The sequence below is a fragment of the Entelurus aequoreus genome, linkage group LG13 (genome assembly GCF_033978785.1).
Source record: "Entelurus aequoreus isolate RoL-2023_Sb linkage group LG13, RoL_Eaeq_v1.1, whole genome shotgun sequence".
NCBI classification, from domain to species: Eukaryota; Metazoa; Chordata; class Actinopteri; order Syngnathiformes; family Syngnathidae; genus Entelurus; species Entelurus aequoreus.
In genome coordinates this window covers 46,697,859-46,713,901 of record NC_084743.1, presented here as the reverse complement: position 1 = coordinate 46,713,901, position 16,043 = coordinate 46,697,859, and the positions used below count along the sequence as shown (strand labels likewise).

General features: G+C 39.6%; 1 protein-coding gene across 1 annotated transcript in view; it reads left to right on the top strand.

Annotated features, from left to right (window-relative positions):
• LOC133663453 (solute carrier family 12 member 9-like) overlaps window positions 1-16,043 on the top strand; it is a 137,479-nt gene that overhangs the window by 9,053 nt on the left and 112,383 nt on the right. Inside the window, exons 2-6 of the mRNA XM_062067927.1 lie at window positions 496-630; window positions 1,112-1,249; window positions 2,732-3,049; window positions 6,301-6,408; window positions 6,484-6,595. Coding sequence (XP_061923911.1) covers window positions 496-630; window positions 1,112-1,249; window positions 2,732-3,049; window positions 6,301-6,408; window positions 6,484-6,595 — 811 coding nt within the window. The remainder of the gene's footprint in view (window positions 1-495; window positions 631-1,111; window positions 1,250-2,731; window positions 3,050-6,300; window positions 6,409-6,483; window positions 6,596-16,043) is intronic.

The following is a 16,043-nucleotide window of genomic DNA, read 5'->3' as shown; positions in this document are numbered from 1 at the left end:
ATATTGTGTGTTTTTTTCCATATACAACAACCTATTGGACTCGATAAGAGAACAATAAGGAATCGGTTCGATAAGAGGATTCGATAATAGGCTCGAACTCGATAATTTCTTATCAAACATCATCCCTATTCTTCTGTCACTTATTTTTGTCGTATTTTCAATGTTGCAGTGTGAGTGCTTTTGGATCAGGGGGAGGGGAGAACCAGCCCCACAGCAGCAGGAGAACCAGCCCCACAGCAGCAGCTGCTGCTTGTTGAGAAGAGCGATGGGTGCTTTTTAGTCTACTAAAAGTCTCCAATTAGTTCATAAAAAGGCTGTAGATTTGTTGCTCATCACTTGTGGAAAAAATAGTATCTAGAGGGGCCTAAATACTCACTAAATATGGTGACAAAGTCGCTAAGTTGGCATCATTGATCCCTCCTGCTGCGTCTTCTTATTCTCTGACAGACTTGAGGCCCCAATTATAAAATTTTGCATGCTATGCTTTGTCTACAGGTTTCTTGGTTGGCCAGTCTGGACTGTATCAAGCAATTACCATGTTCATTGTGGCCTACTTCATAATCTGCATGACTGTGCTGTCGGTGTGTGCCATCTCCACTAATGGCGCCCTGGATGCTGGGGGGGCCTACTGTATCCACCTACAGATTTATGCTGTTATGTGACACATACACTTGACTGTCTGTCCTCTCAATAATACCGATGTTGGTGTTTTTTTGTTGTATTTTATCTTCTATCTTATATTAGTAAAGAGGAATTAATGTCCTGAGAAAGTATTAAAACACAGAAATAACCAAAGCAGAAGTTACTTAAGTGGCATATCATATTTCCATTCTATTTCACATATCTGTACCCCTTAGTCAAAGGTATCAATATGTAAAAGTTATCTTACAGTGCTTGTCAGCTTTTGATTGTGTCTGTTTTTAGGTAAGGCATACAATATTACACATTTAATGTTCATTGACAATGTTAGGAAGAGCCATATCTGGTAAATGATGGTCAACTTACTCTTGACTAGACAGCAGAAGAGACCCCTGACTTTGTCTCTGTCAATAAGCAAGTTTTAAAATAGATTTTACATTGTCTCATGCAGCCTTTCCTTAATATTGCTCAGACATGATCAGCAGAGCGTTGGGTCCAGAATTCGGAGGCAGTATTGGAATCATGTTTTTCTTGGCTAATGTGTGTGCTTGTGCTTTTTATGTCCTGGGTTTGGTCGAAGCCGTTGTTGCCACCTTTGGTGTGCCAGAGGGTAAGTTTTGCCATAATTGGTCTAGTTCTGTCATCAAAGGTTGGAAAATGTCAGCATTTCTCATTTAAATGTTAGATACTGGAATACACAATCAACCGGTAAAAAAAAGAAAAGTGTAAGATTGTAAGCAGAATATATGGGCAGCATCAAAATGCAACAAAAAAAACAAGACAAGAAATAGAAACTTTTCTGTAAGACTTGAACAGACTTCTCTCATCAGCTGTCAAAAGTTTATGACAAAGAATGTCTGGTATTGGCTTTTTTTTAACCAATTGCTGCTGTGGTTGGATTATGGGACAAAAAAGTGAAGTGGTGGACCCAAAGAAATGTACCTAGGCTAAACCAGAGGTTCCGACAGGTTTGTCCTTGAAGTCATCTGGCCATAGTCTGTACAGTGTTTCCTGGGTCTTTTATCAGGACAATTTTGCAATTTTTCCAAACTGTGTAATTGCATCGATGATGAGTGTTATACATCGCCAATGTATGACACTTTACAACCACAAGCTCCATCTTTAGGCCCTACTCAGATGCCGTCTTATTGGGCTGCAATCAGCATCAGTACGAGCCTTAATTTGGGTTGAGCTGCGCATCAGCCTATGTCTTCACAGACAAACCCGTTAGATCTACCAGCAATTTTTTTAGGGAGTCCCACCCTTGACCAATATCTTCAGAATATTTTACGAAATGTAACACCCAGGTCTTTCTGTGTCCAACTTTGTCTGCAATGGCACATTGCAAGAGGCCTTGCTTGTGCCATCAGACATAACGATGACAGCCTTTAATAATAATAATAATACCTGGGATTTTTATAGCGCTTTTCTAAGTACCCAAAGTCGCTTTACATGTAGAACCCATCATTCATTCACACCTGGTGGTGGTAAGCTACTTTCATAGCCACAGCTGCCCTGGGGTAGACTGACGGAAGCGTGGCTGCAATTTGCGCCAACGGCCCCTCCGACCACCACCTATCATTCATCATTCAATTTACCGGTGTGAGTGGCTGGGGTTAAGTGTCCCGGCCAAGGTCACAACGGCAGCGATTTTTGATTTTTTTTGGATGGTAAGAGGCGGGGAGCGAACCTGCAACCCTCAGGTTTCTGGCACGGTTGCTCTACCCACTACGCCATGCCGCCCCATAACACTGGTGGTCATCTTTAGCCTTTAAATTTAAATCCACTATTCAATAAATTGCAGACTCTTCATTGTTAGTCTCCTGCTCCTGTTTTTTCTTTTTTGCATTTTGATGGTCTTACAATGTTGTTGGAATCAATTAGCACAAAAAAATGCATATTCGTCAGTTTTTGCCCCATTTTTAAGATTTTCTTCAGGAATGTAATCATGCCATCATTCAGCGTTCACAAACTCTCAATACAATATTTGCTGAACAATGATGCTCATATTAGGTGATTATAATACATTAACGGTAAGTATGACAATGAGTCAAAGTTCAATTACGACGTTTCTCATGTGATCTTTCCTTAGATGGGTCACTGGCAGCATCTTCACACCAAGTCCTGCCATCAGGCTACTGGTGGTCTCTTCTTTACGCCACAGCTATCGCCCTGCTCTGTTTGCTTGTGTGCCTGGTCGGTGCTCACATCTATGCCAAGGCCACGTTCCTTATCTTCCTGGTGGTCATCTTTGTCCTCGGCACCATCTTCATCAGCTTCTTTGCAGTACGTCCTCGCACCATCATCCTACCTGGTTCTGCCACATCAGACCTAGTGGTAAATGGAACGGGCCCGACTACGGCAAACTTTACTGGCTTCAAATTGGACACCCTGCTGGGGAACCTGTGGGGTAAGACAAACTGAAATAGAATGTGTTACTGCAAAGGAGTACGTTGTAATGTATGTACGTACGTATGTCGACAACAATTTTCATCCTATTTTATCAGCACTGTTCTCTTTTTTTTAGCATTGCGCCAAATTACTTCATGCAGAGATAATTTTGCAACATATCTTTTGACCAATTTCCATGCAGGACAGGTTGTGATAAATATGTACAGTATAACTTGAATTTATTTGAATGGCCCACACTCGGTGAAAGCAGGGGAGTGGTTTGTGAGTGTTAAATAAGATGTGTGTGTGTGTGTGTGTGTGTGTGTGTGTGTGTGTGTGTGTGTGTGTGTGTGTGTGTGTGTGTGTGTGTGTGTGTGTGTGTGTGTGTGTGTGTGTGTGTGTGTGTGTGTGTGTGTGTGTGTGTGTGTACAACGTTCGCCAGGGATATGCTATGTTACTGTTGTGTTGTGGCTTGTTAAAAAAAAAAAAAAAGTAGTTGCTCTGCAAGGCAAAACTGTTGTCTTTTACAGTCCAGTCCAAGTCCATTCAAGTCAGTGCCACTTTGCAGTTGAGCAGCCGCTACGTATCTTGAATAGCAGGACTGACTTAATTTGCTTCTGCTCCTCTGGAAGGACAGAATAAACAGTTTGTGTTCGCTTTACTACAAACCCCTCATCGCGTGATTACGCGCGGATTCGCAAGATCCCGCAAAAGTCAGCGCTATTTTGCTGCACGGCGGAGCAACAACAGAAGGACGGTGGGGATTGCAGAATGGCAGATGGCGGCGCAGTTCCGTGGAAGCAACGTTTTAATGCCGTTACGCATCCAGTGGAAATCCGGGGTGAACCGGCCTGTGTCGAGACGGCCACTTGAAACAGCAACTAAACTACAAAGCTAAAGCTAGCAAGAACAATCCATACACCCACAACACATTTCATCTGGTTGTGTTGTTGTGAACGACATCATCGACGTAAGATCAATGTACAAACAGGACAGCAGTCGCTTAAAAGGCTTTCGCTCACCTTTTCTTTTTTTTTTAAACAGCCTCAAATCGTCATCAAGCTCAAAACAGCAGAACACTTCCCCCATTCACAATAACAGCGCTGTGCTCAACATCCGGTCAGACTGCGCTAACAAAATAAACTTTTCAAAAAGTACCGTACTTAAAACACTTCTTGATACATTTAGACAATTATTATGACTTGACTGAAAATACGAGTCAAGATTGTCCAAAGATGTATTGCAACAATAAATGAGGATTTTTGCATTTAAATAATGAACATTTTATTAATTGCACAAATAGCACACGCTGTACGGTAAATATAAAAAGTACAAAAATCGTAATTCAATAAAATTTAAACGGAAAAACTGATCTCTATTGTTCCTTTGTATTGTTTTTGTTATTTTATTTTATGGTTTTTACTATTATTTTACTTGTTGTCGTTTTATCATTTCTTATTTAAAGCTGTTCTTTTAAATTATATTGTAAGTTGAGGTTTAATGGTACAATAAATACTCATGTTTTCAAATTAATGAATAATTGTGTTTTTAATCGTGATTTAAATATCAATCAAACATAATCATGATTATTATTTTTGCCATAATCGTCCAGCCCTATTACCACAATATAAACCTGTAAAGGAGAGTCAGTCGCTATTACCTGAGAGCAACATCACCCTCCATCCATACACATGCAAGCTTAAGTTCTCCCTGAATCCACAAAGGAGCAATTGAAGGTCTGGCTTCCAAGAGTGGTGCTGTAGTTTAAAAGGTCCAAATGTTTTTAGGAGCCGTGAATACCATTAGGAAGTCACAAGCTACGGCTGCCGTAGAGCAGGCAGTCACTGCTACACTATTGATTCCTTGTAGGAACTAACCCAAGCCTTCAATATGACAAGGCAAAGGTGAAGGAAAGGCAGCACTTGTCCAGAACGAGGAGAGTTCCAGCAGAGAAGTGGGGGATTAAACAGCAAGGCACCTAGACAAAATGGTAAAGGCAAAGTAGCAGAGAAAGATTTTGTGTCGTGATCTCTAGCAGGTAGAGCCACACCACGTCACGTTCTTGTTCCATACAGTCTACAATGTCCTACGCAGCCCTTCTAACCTTCATAGCTGGGACTTGGAGCACACTCAGGCATGGTCACTTTGCCAGAGCAAAGGCAGCTTCGGGCATATCTTTAGTTGCTGCCCAAAAGCTCTTGGCTCTTGATACAGACAGCATAACAAGGTGCTGAAGACCATCACAGAGAGCATGTTCAGTGCCATCGCCATTTACATCCAAACCAGTGAAGCACAATATCAGCTTCATCAAAGCAGGAGAGACGCGTAGAAAAATGTCATGCTATATCAGGGCTCATCAACACTGCAGGATTGGCAGCTGCTTGTGAATGTGAGCAGGCAACTCAAGCGACCTCAAGACATAGTGAAAACCACTGTCAGACCTAATATTGTCTTGGTCTCTGAGAAGACAAAAGATGCCGTCATGCTGGAGTTTACTGTGCTCTATGAGGATCAAATGGAGGAGGCATATAAATGGAAGAGGGAGATGTATGAGGCCCGAGTTAATGACTGCAACAAGCAAAGATGGAAGGATGGAAGGTGCTTACCTGTAAAAGGAGGGTGCAGATGTTTTGTAGGGCAGTCTCTGTACAAAGCCTACACTTCACACTGCATCACAGGCGAGAAGAGGCGGAGAGCCATTTGAACAGCATGGAGGGAAAGCCTTCAGGTGGCTCAAGAGATGATGTATGATGTATAATCTGTAAAATTCGAAAACGATATCTTCTACATGTATGTAGGATCACAAGATGTAAGTTTCTATCAGATGTCACCCAAACCAGGCATTTTGCTGAAATGTACGTAAATGTGCAAAATCATATTTCACACTTTCAATTGCTCAAATTCCTGTGGAATTAGATTTTTTACGGAATCTCCTCTGTCTAAGCGTGGTTAAAAGCTGCTACTGCTTTATTTTTTGTGTCGTGTTGTCTACTACGAATGTGAATGGTCACTGCTAATTGCTACTACATATTACAAAAGTAAAAATGATATTCAGTGTTGCGCATATCATTTAAATATTGTTGTGTACTGATTCATCATTTGTTGCCATAAATTCAGAGTATACAACGAGGTTCCTTTTTTTTCCACTAACAGCTGCATCTCAGTTGACTGTTGCACCGTGAACATTTTGTGCAAATTGAAATGGTAGAATGTTAGCTCAAATTATTGAAGCTTCAAGCACAACCGATCTGTCATTGTCTCTTCACATAGCTGACTACACTGTGGATTACACAACTGGAAATTTGATGACCTTTGCCACTGTGTTTGCTGTGATGTTTAATGGCTGTACTGGCATCATGGCCGGATCCAACATGTCAGGTATTTGGGAAGCATGTGCATGAGTTTGTACAAACTCATTATGTGCGTACTAACTGACCTGTTGACCCATACTAGGCGATCTAAAAAATCCAAGCTACTCCATTCCACGTGGCACCATCACCGCTGTCATCTTCACCTTCATCATCTACAACCTGCTCAGCGTCCTTGTTGCCTGCTCTTGTGACCGGTCAGTAATGTCCAAACATGTCTTTATTTTCATGTGCTTCTGGCAAATGTATTGTGTGTTATCAAGTGTGGCTTTCACCTGCACGAGTAGTAATCTAATTGTAGCTAATTTTGTTTTCATCAGATAAAATCAATTACTTTTTAACTATGCAATAATGCAGTGCATTAAAGGCCTACTGAAATGATTTTTATTTATTTAAACGGGGATAGCAGATCTATTCTATGTGTCATACTTGATCATTTTGCGATATTGCCATATTTTTGCTGAAAGGATTTAGTAGAGAACGACGATAAAGATCGCAACTTTTGGTATCTGACAAAAAAAGCCTTGCCCCTACCGAAAGTAGCGTGACGTAGTCAGTTGAACATTTCCGCAAAGTTCCCTATTGTTTACAGTGATGGCGGCCAGAAGTGAGAGAGATTCGGACCGAGAAAGCTACGATTTCCCCATTAATTTGAGCGAGGATGAAATATTTGTGGATGAGGAAAGTGCAAGTGAAGGACTAGTGGGGAGTGGAAGCGATTCAGATAGGGAAGATGCTGTAAGAGGCGGGTGGGACCTGATATTCAGCTGGGAATGACTGCAACAGTAAATAAACACAAGACTCTATTAGCCACAACACAACCAGGCTTATATTTAATATGCCACAAATGAATCCCGCATAACAAACACCTGGGTGTTTGTTATGCTAGCTCCTAGCTCCCGTCCATATAACCCGCCAATACAATTCAAACACCTGCACAACACACACAATCACTCAGCCCGAAGGACCGTTCACCTAACCCAAGGTTCATAAAGCTTATATATTTACCCAAAGTTACGTACGTGACACGCACGTACGGGCAAGCGATCAAATGTTTGGAAGCGCAGCTGCGTACTCACGGTAGCACGTCTGCGTCTGTGTATCCAAATCAAAGTAATCCTGGTAAGAGTCTGTGTTGTCCCAGTTCTCTACAGGCGTCTGTGTATCGAAGTCAAAGTCCTCCTGGTAAGAGTCTCTGTTGTCCGAGTTCTTCGATCTTGACTGCATCTTTCGGGAATGTAAACAATGAAACACCGGCTGTGTTGTGTTGCTGACTTCCCTCGCAAAATACTCCGCTTCGCACTGACAACTTTCTTCTTTGCTTGTTCAGCTTCTTTCTCCATAATGCAATGAACAAATTGCAACAGATTCACCAACACAGATGTCCAGAATACTGTGGAATTATGAAATGAAAACAGAGTTATTTTGTATTGGCTTCAATGGGCTACCGATACTCCTGTTTCACTGGCTACGTCACGCGCATACGTCATCATCCAAAGGCGTTTCCAACCAGAAGTTTAGCGGGAAATTTAAAATTGCACTTTATAAGTTAACCCGGCTGTATTGGCATGTGTTGCAATGTTAAGATTTCATCATTGATATATAAACTATCAGACTGCGTGGTCGGTAGTAGTGGGTTTCAGTAGGCCTTTAAGTCTCATTTTATTCTCCATCAATGATACTGTTATGAGCTAGTGCATGGCTGTGTGCACCCTGTTGTAAATGAATGCAAATGCACCTATATCTCCAACCCAGGTAAGGTTGGGTACCGATTTCAGTACTTTCCATAAGCAAACATATAGGCGTCGTAAAATCTAACAGGCTAGTTTTACCCTACTGATGATGTGTTGTTGCAATAGCAATCTTGCAGACTAAACACCAGCCCAAGGAAACAGTCACTTAGGCAGCAGTCAGAGCAGACACAGCTAAACTCCCTCTAATTAATGTTGCAATTTTAAACACCAACGAAGCAAGTATGCTGTGTAGAAAATGCTCGAGCGTATAGTAAAGCTCAATTTCTCCTGGCTTGATGCTTATTTACAGTGGATTTGCCATAGACTGGCTACTATCAGCATTGGCGATTTACTGTGGCAATTTCAACACCTTCAAATTTGGGAATGAAAACTACAACTAAGATAATAAATAAATAAATGATAAATGGGTTATACTTGTATAGCGCTTTTCTACCTTCAAGGTACTCAAAGCGCTTTGACAGTATTTCCACATTCATCCATTCACACACACATTCACACACTGATGGCGGGAGCTGCCATGCAAGGCGCTAACCAGCAGCCATCAGGAGCAATGGTGAAGTGTCTTGCCCAAGGACACAACGGACGTGACTAGGAAGGTAGAAGGTGGGGATTGAACCCCAGTAACCAGCAACACTCCGATTGCTGGCACAGCCACTCTACCAACTTCGCCACGCCGCAATGTGAATGTTACAATCAAGCTGCCTGTGTTGCCACAACGTTGACGGTTTTGTACATGGCTGCTAATCATATTTGAATGATTATAAACAGAACACTGTTAGTTTCGAACCATTTGTAGTTCTACAGCATTTATTAGTAGCCAGCGAGAAGGTATAGTTTTGAGGTGACTGATGTAAACAGAGGTCACAACACCGGAAGTATATTACTCGAGGGAGCTTGGCTATAGAATAGAGTTGCCAAATGGGAAACTTTTTCTGAGTTCTTTGCATGCATGTTATATAATTTTACATCACATTTGTAATGATATTATTGTTAGTAAATTATCTACTTAAAAAACAAAAACTTATCTGGTACATGGGACATGTAAGTGTCAAAAAGACAGCCAAAAGATGAGAATAAATATAAAGGGCTTGCGTGGCAGCACTTCGTTCCGATAGAAATGTTTCTCTTTTTTTCGTCAGTTTTCCTCTTTTTTTGTTTCTCCAAAGGTGATCACATGCCTGAAAATGTGTGTGACCATAGCTGTGTCAATAACAAAATAATGATCACAAGAATGGTGTTCAAGGTCTGTTTATAATATTACTGGTACTAGTAAATGGTACTATTACAACTAACAATATTTAAAATGCTCCAGGACAGGGGGGGTCTCAAGTGAGTCCTCAATTTAATTTACAACAGTGTTGTGTAAACAGTCCCTGCTTAGTTTGTAGTTCGCTTCCCTCTCCATGCATCCTTTCTCTCCCTCGTATTTTTCCTGTTACTTGGTGCCAGAGTTTGGTATTGATTAGCAAGTGTTGCTTAGGTACTAAACGGACATTACAGGGCTATTAAACAGCGCTGGAGATCAATGCTGCCATCATTTACACTGCAGCACTATCTGTCTGCAATACTTCACCATTGGAAATATACCTTGTTTCTAAACAGCCCCTCTCTACCCTCCTAAGTAAATTAAATTACATTTTGGTTTGTTTTAAATGACATCCCAAAGCAATTTATATTATGCAGTATATCCTCTGGAAACACTGTGTTTTCTGTTTTTTACTTAGGGCTAAAATGTGACTATTCTAAACAGGGCCTAAACCATCACATGACACCACATCAAAAACACACTGGGTCTGTCACATGACCTGAGTCAGTATATCAGAGCTTGTTTACAGTAGGGTGTTAACTTAAAGGTGCTGTTTGCAACTTCCTCACAGTAACATTTTTCAAAGTAAAAGATAAAACAAGAACACCACCGGCTAGCTTTTGTTACCATTAGTGGTTTAACAGGACACATTTGTTCGACAATTGTCTATATTTTTCACAATTACAAAGTTTATGTGATGAAACAATTTTACCGGCCCACATAAAATGAATGGTGTTTACGGCGGGAGCAGGGAGCGTGTGCACACATAAAAAACAGTCCAAGAGAAGCACCGAACAATTTGCAGTCATGTTAGCTATCAACATTTCTATTATTAGCTAACAACACCTAAAGCTAATGCTTGTGCATGTGTTACATACGTACATAATGTGAGAATTAAATATTTTTAAGTGTTCTTTTTTAATCCATAGTCATGTTTAAAGCAGCTAGTAATTTTCCATGTGAACTCTTTACTTGTTTAAAGCAGCTAGTATTTTCCCATGTGAACTCTTTGGTTTTCATCTTATGTCTGCTAGTAAACTCTTTGTTTTACCTTGAAGGCGCCGAAGTGTCTGCACAGGCGAATAACATATTCCCTTTCTGTGGAGAAGGCCTTATCTGTTTTGAACAACAGCTGCATTTCTTTCTGGGCGAGAGGGGCTGTTTTCGCTCTACATAAGCTGACTCCTTTTTGTTTCCTTCAGACCTCTCTTGGCGATGCTATGGTTGCATTGTAAGGGCTGGTCTCCTAACCTGACTCTCGCCAGATCTTTGTAGTTCGCTGAGCTCCACAAGGATCTGGGCTCGAAGGCATTGCAAACTCCTTCCAGATAGCAAAAAATAATGAACCAATCAGGATCGCCGGGCGGGGTTTCATAGATGTGACGTAGCGCCGAAGCGACTGTTAGATTCAAACAACAATGGCGGCACGCAGCCCTCAATGCGTCGTGTGCTGATATTGATTCTGCTATTGCAACTGTTTTGTCGAATCTATTTAATAGTAATTTTTTAAAACATGAACAGAGAACGGTTTTGAAGGCATTTATTGGTGGCAAGGATGTTTTGGCTCTTCTTCCGACCGGGTTTGAATTTCCCAGCGTCGCTCTCATCAGCGTCACGAGTTGATTTCGATGTGAGTGGTTGAAGTAGCACGTCATTCAAGATAACGGACAAGTGGTTTATCCAATAACATACAATGTTTTTTTTACAATGCCCCACCTTCTGGTAATGAACCAATCAGGATTGCCGGGCGGGATTTCATAGATGTGACGTAGCGCCGAAGCGACTGTTCGATTCAAACAACAATGGCGGTACGTAGCCCTCGCTGCTATTGCAACTGTTTTGTCGAATCTATCGAATATTAATTCTTTAAAAGATGAACAGAGAACTTTTCGCTCTGTCGTTATCCAATATGTCGGCTGTTGTGTTTTGGATTTCGCAGTGTTTTCTCATCAGCGTCACGGGTTGATTTCGATGTGGTTGAAGTAGCACGTCATTCAAGATAACGGACAAGTGGTTTATCCAATCAAATACAATTATTTTTTTTACAAGGCCCCGCCTTCTGAAATACATCTCCTATTGAGAACTCCCAGATCCATGTGTGGAGCTCAGCGAACTACAAGGATCTGGCGAGAGTCATGTTACTGGTCTCCTAAAGCTTTAGTAAAACTTGGCCAAGTGCTATTCTGTCTGGGTGGTCTCTTTTACTCAACATATATGTCATCCAAAAGAATTTGGTATTGACCAGTGTGTTTTATTCTCTGAGAAGAAGACTGGTCGCGCAACAATAGATACAATCATTACATAGGAGAAGCCCGGAGAGGGTGGGATATACTGTGTTAAATACATTGGAAAGTTGGCACTCCTTAGGCATTTGTGTAAATGTTGCATGTTAGGTTCAAACACTGATGACATCTATTAAACAAGACAAAAGACAAGGAATCAGAGACAGAATTAAATTTGGACTCAATATTGAGGAGAGACATGGCCACTGTACTTTCTGCACAGTCCTGCACCACGCTCTGACGAAGAAGGTTTTCGTCTTCTCTTTTATTTAGATGTTCAATGTTTACGCAACAACGCATTTCTCAACAGGATTGGGTAGTATGTAAACGGTCCTTGTTTTCGGTCACATGAGACGACAAAAGAAGAAGATCCCTCGGGCCTGGGCTTGTCGTAGATTCAGCTTTGGCAGGTTTTTGAGGACAATGGATGACCCCTCCCGTCTGTTTCTATCGTACACAGCAGAATCTTCCAAGCGTTTGGCTTGGTGCAGCAGAGTCAGCTTCTTGTCTGTTCATTGGGAACTCAGAATGGAAAGTTTTTTGATAATTTAAATACAATTTTTCTGACATTACCCTCCTGTTTATCAAATAACTTCTCCATAATCTTCTTATCCCCAATAACTACTTCTTGCAATTTTCAGTTAATGCTTAATTTCTCTAGGACCAAGTTATGTTTACACTCAGAATTGAACATCATTTTTTTTTTTTTTCCTCATAATTATGACATTTCTGGAAATAAATCAGAAAACACCATTCTGGTAGGTATTCTTGTCTTCAGATTAATCTTCCTTGTCGTCCACCAGGAAGTACATCTGAACAGCTTTATCATCTGCTGGGCCAATCGCTGTGGTAATCAGACGGTTAAACAGAGAACGCAGACAGGGAAAACAACAACATCCACACAACGTCAGTATTGCTGAACACGGCCATATTTACCAGATACCAAAGACCTGTATTTGCCAAACACGTCCAACCACCCCTCCTACATAGGTGTATCTATGCCTGAATGCTCTTTCAGTTTACCGTTAAGGGTGTGCAGGCCTTCCAGTGCTTTGGTCAGGCTACTTTCTGCATCAGTACAGTTTGGTACGAACATGCAACACTGTTCACCAAATATTGCGCACACGCCATTTTCCGGCATGTTTAGCGTCATACGGTTTTGAAAAGCCATAAGGAAGGCGGCGGCGAGTTCATTAGCGACGGCCTCAAGTCTTGGCCTGTGTAATTTTCCAATCTCTGTACATTGTAGTGGACGTAGTTTATTCTGTCAACATTCTTGTTAATCGTACACCACCAGTAGACGTATGATTCAAATCCAGCTGCAACTTGATTTACCAATTTATAGTCGTCAGATATACTTCTTTGGACACCCATTAATATAGGTTGGATCTACAACACTTGCCAGTTTACATCATGTCTAGTTATTTTCCAATGTTCAGATATCAAACTGTTCAGGCGTGTTAACAATTCTTGTACAAATATTGATACATTTACTATGTGTATGCAGTTATCTGATGGAGATCGGTAGGTTGGAGTTCAAATCCCAGCCGAGTCATACCAAAGACTATAAAAATGGGACCCGTTTCCCTCCCTGCTTGGCACTCAGCATCAAGGGTTGGAGTTGGGGGTTAAATCACCAAAATGATTCCCGGGCGCGGCGCCGCTGCTGCCCACTGCTCCCCAAGGGGATGGGTCAAATGCAGAGGACAAATTTCACCACATCTAGTGTGTGTGTGACAATCATTGGTACTTTAATCTTTAATCTTAATATGTTTCCTAACTGTTGTACAGAGCCTTGCATGTTAATGCAGGTATAATTAGCTTTTTTCACATATTTATCAAATATTGGTTTCTGCTTTGTCTCTTTAGCTACAAGGTCAATTTTGTTATGCTCATTACTTCAATTCAACTTTTTTGACTCATTTTGAGTAATTTTCTGGGCTTATACATACAACACAATCAGTTTTTGTAGCCTTTTCCACTTGCTCCGCCATTAGGAACACATTAATTACCAAAACAGGAACCAATTATTATCAAACTTTGACACACCATCAAATGGTATGCTTACAACTTGTCACAGTGGAATTTGTAGTGTGCTAGTTAACATGTCCCTTTGACAACACAAATACAATCCCAAATACTTTTTTCCCATTATATGACATTTTTACAATGTAAATACAATCCCAAATACATTTTCCCATTATATGACCTTTTTAGAATGTGCTAAGTGTACTCAGCTTGGTCTTTCCACTATCTTTACTGCTTTTTAAGTTATTTACAATCTCTCCCCCCTTGGAGAATGCTCATGTTTCCTTTTCATTGATTTTTTGAAATTTTGGTAGCTGATAAGGTCTTTCAAATATTATTTCAAATGGTCTGAGTCTTGTTGTACTTGTAATGTTCATGTACTGTACATTTTTACTAAATCTATACATTGTTCATGGACGTTTTGTTTTTTCCATACATTTCTTTAGTCTGTCTTTTTATTCCCGTTTGTCCTTTCCACTAATCCTGCGCTTTGTGGATGATAAGCACAGTGATTTTTGATATCAATGTGGAATAATGATTCTATTTTCTTGATCAATTGATTTACAAAATAAGGTCCATTGTTACTGTATAGATTTAGTTATATCATATCTTGATATTATCTCTTTGCATAATGCTTTTGCTACTGTTAGCACATCTGCTTTTCCTTTAGGAAATATTTCTACCCACTTTGAAAATGCATCTACTATGACCAGACAATAATGTTCTCCTTCACTCTTATTTAGTTTAATTAAAATCCAAGCCTAGATGTCGTATACGAAATTTTTTATTTTTTATTTTATTTTTTTTATACGAATTAAACTATAGGAAGTATAGTACTTCTGTATGACGATATCCATATCCCTCCTGTTGAGCCATGAGTTCTACCTTGGCTCAATATTGCTGCACACTTATACCGATTTTTCTTTGTAAGAATGGTTTATTGTCTGGACATACATAGATGTCTTCTTTGTTCATCATCATCCTCATCATTTATTTGTATTCCTTTCATGAAAATGCATATATACAAGCCATATACAATTGACACTTTCATTGTTTTGTTTTTTTATACATTTCCATGTTCAGAAAGGAATAGATGGAAGAATACTATTCTTATATTTATCTGACCCTTTTTTAACACAAATTATTTTAGATGACTTTATCACTATTACCTCTACCAACACCCTAACTCCAAAATACTTTTAATTTTCGTTTAAGCATTTTCAAAATGACACGTCCAATCACAATCAAAAATCAGTTTGATATAATGCCAGTTGTCTCTTTTTGTAACTCTTTTTAAATTCAAAAATATTCTTGCAGCTTTTTAAGTCTTTGTCTAGAGAATTCTATGCTTTCACAGCAGCAACAGACAGGCACATTTGCTTCAAATGTGTTGGCACTCTTATTTAGTTTAAAATCATACGGCCTTCTGTGGTTCTCATCTTCAGATGTGAACACAAGTAACTTTTGTAAGTCCTTCGGAAGAACTTTATTTCTAGCTTTGAACATCACTTATAGAGTATGCAATTCTACCATGTCTTTTAGTTTTAATAATCCTGACCTAATGAAGAGTGCTGGTCTCTATATCCTACTGTACAAATTATACGAATTGCTCTTTTCGGCGAAAGAAATAAAGGCATTATGTTGCTGTGATATGTATTTCCCCATATTTCTGCACAATAATTGAAATAAGATAGAATAATTGAGCAATATTACGTTCTCATGTTATTATTTAACCTTGTTCAAAATAAATAAGCTTTTAGATACCTTATTTTTCACATGCAATATATGAGCTTTCCATGTCAACTTTTCATCTAAGATGACCCCAAGAAATCTGATTTCAGACAACTTCTCAATTTTCACATTGTTTATGGATAAACTAACTTCTATCTTTCTTTTATTACTGAATACTATAAATTTAGTCTTTTCCAAGTTTAAAGATAATTTATTTACATCAAACCATAATTTTTGTTTAACCATTTCCTCTTCAATATTATCGGCTAATATTTTCAAGTCATCTCACTAAGAAATATTGACTGCATAACCCTATTTTCCCTTTTCCAGACATCCCCTGATGTATCATTAGCTCTTGGTATTTTGTTTGCTAAGCTAGGTCCTACATTAACAAATAATTTATTTAATTCATTGACAATTTCATCTTTGTTTTCAATTAACATATTATCTTTAAATATCTAGGTAATTCTGTTCGCTTTGTCCTATTCCCTATTGCTTTATTCAAAATATTCCATGTAGCCTTTATGTTATTTTTATTTTTATG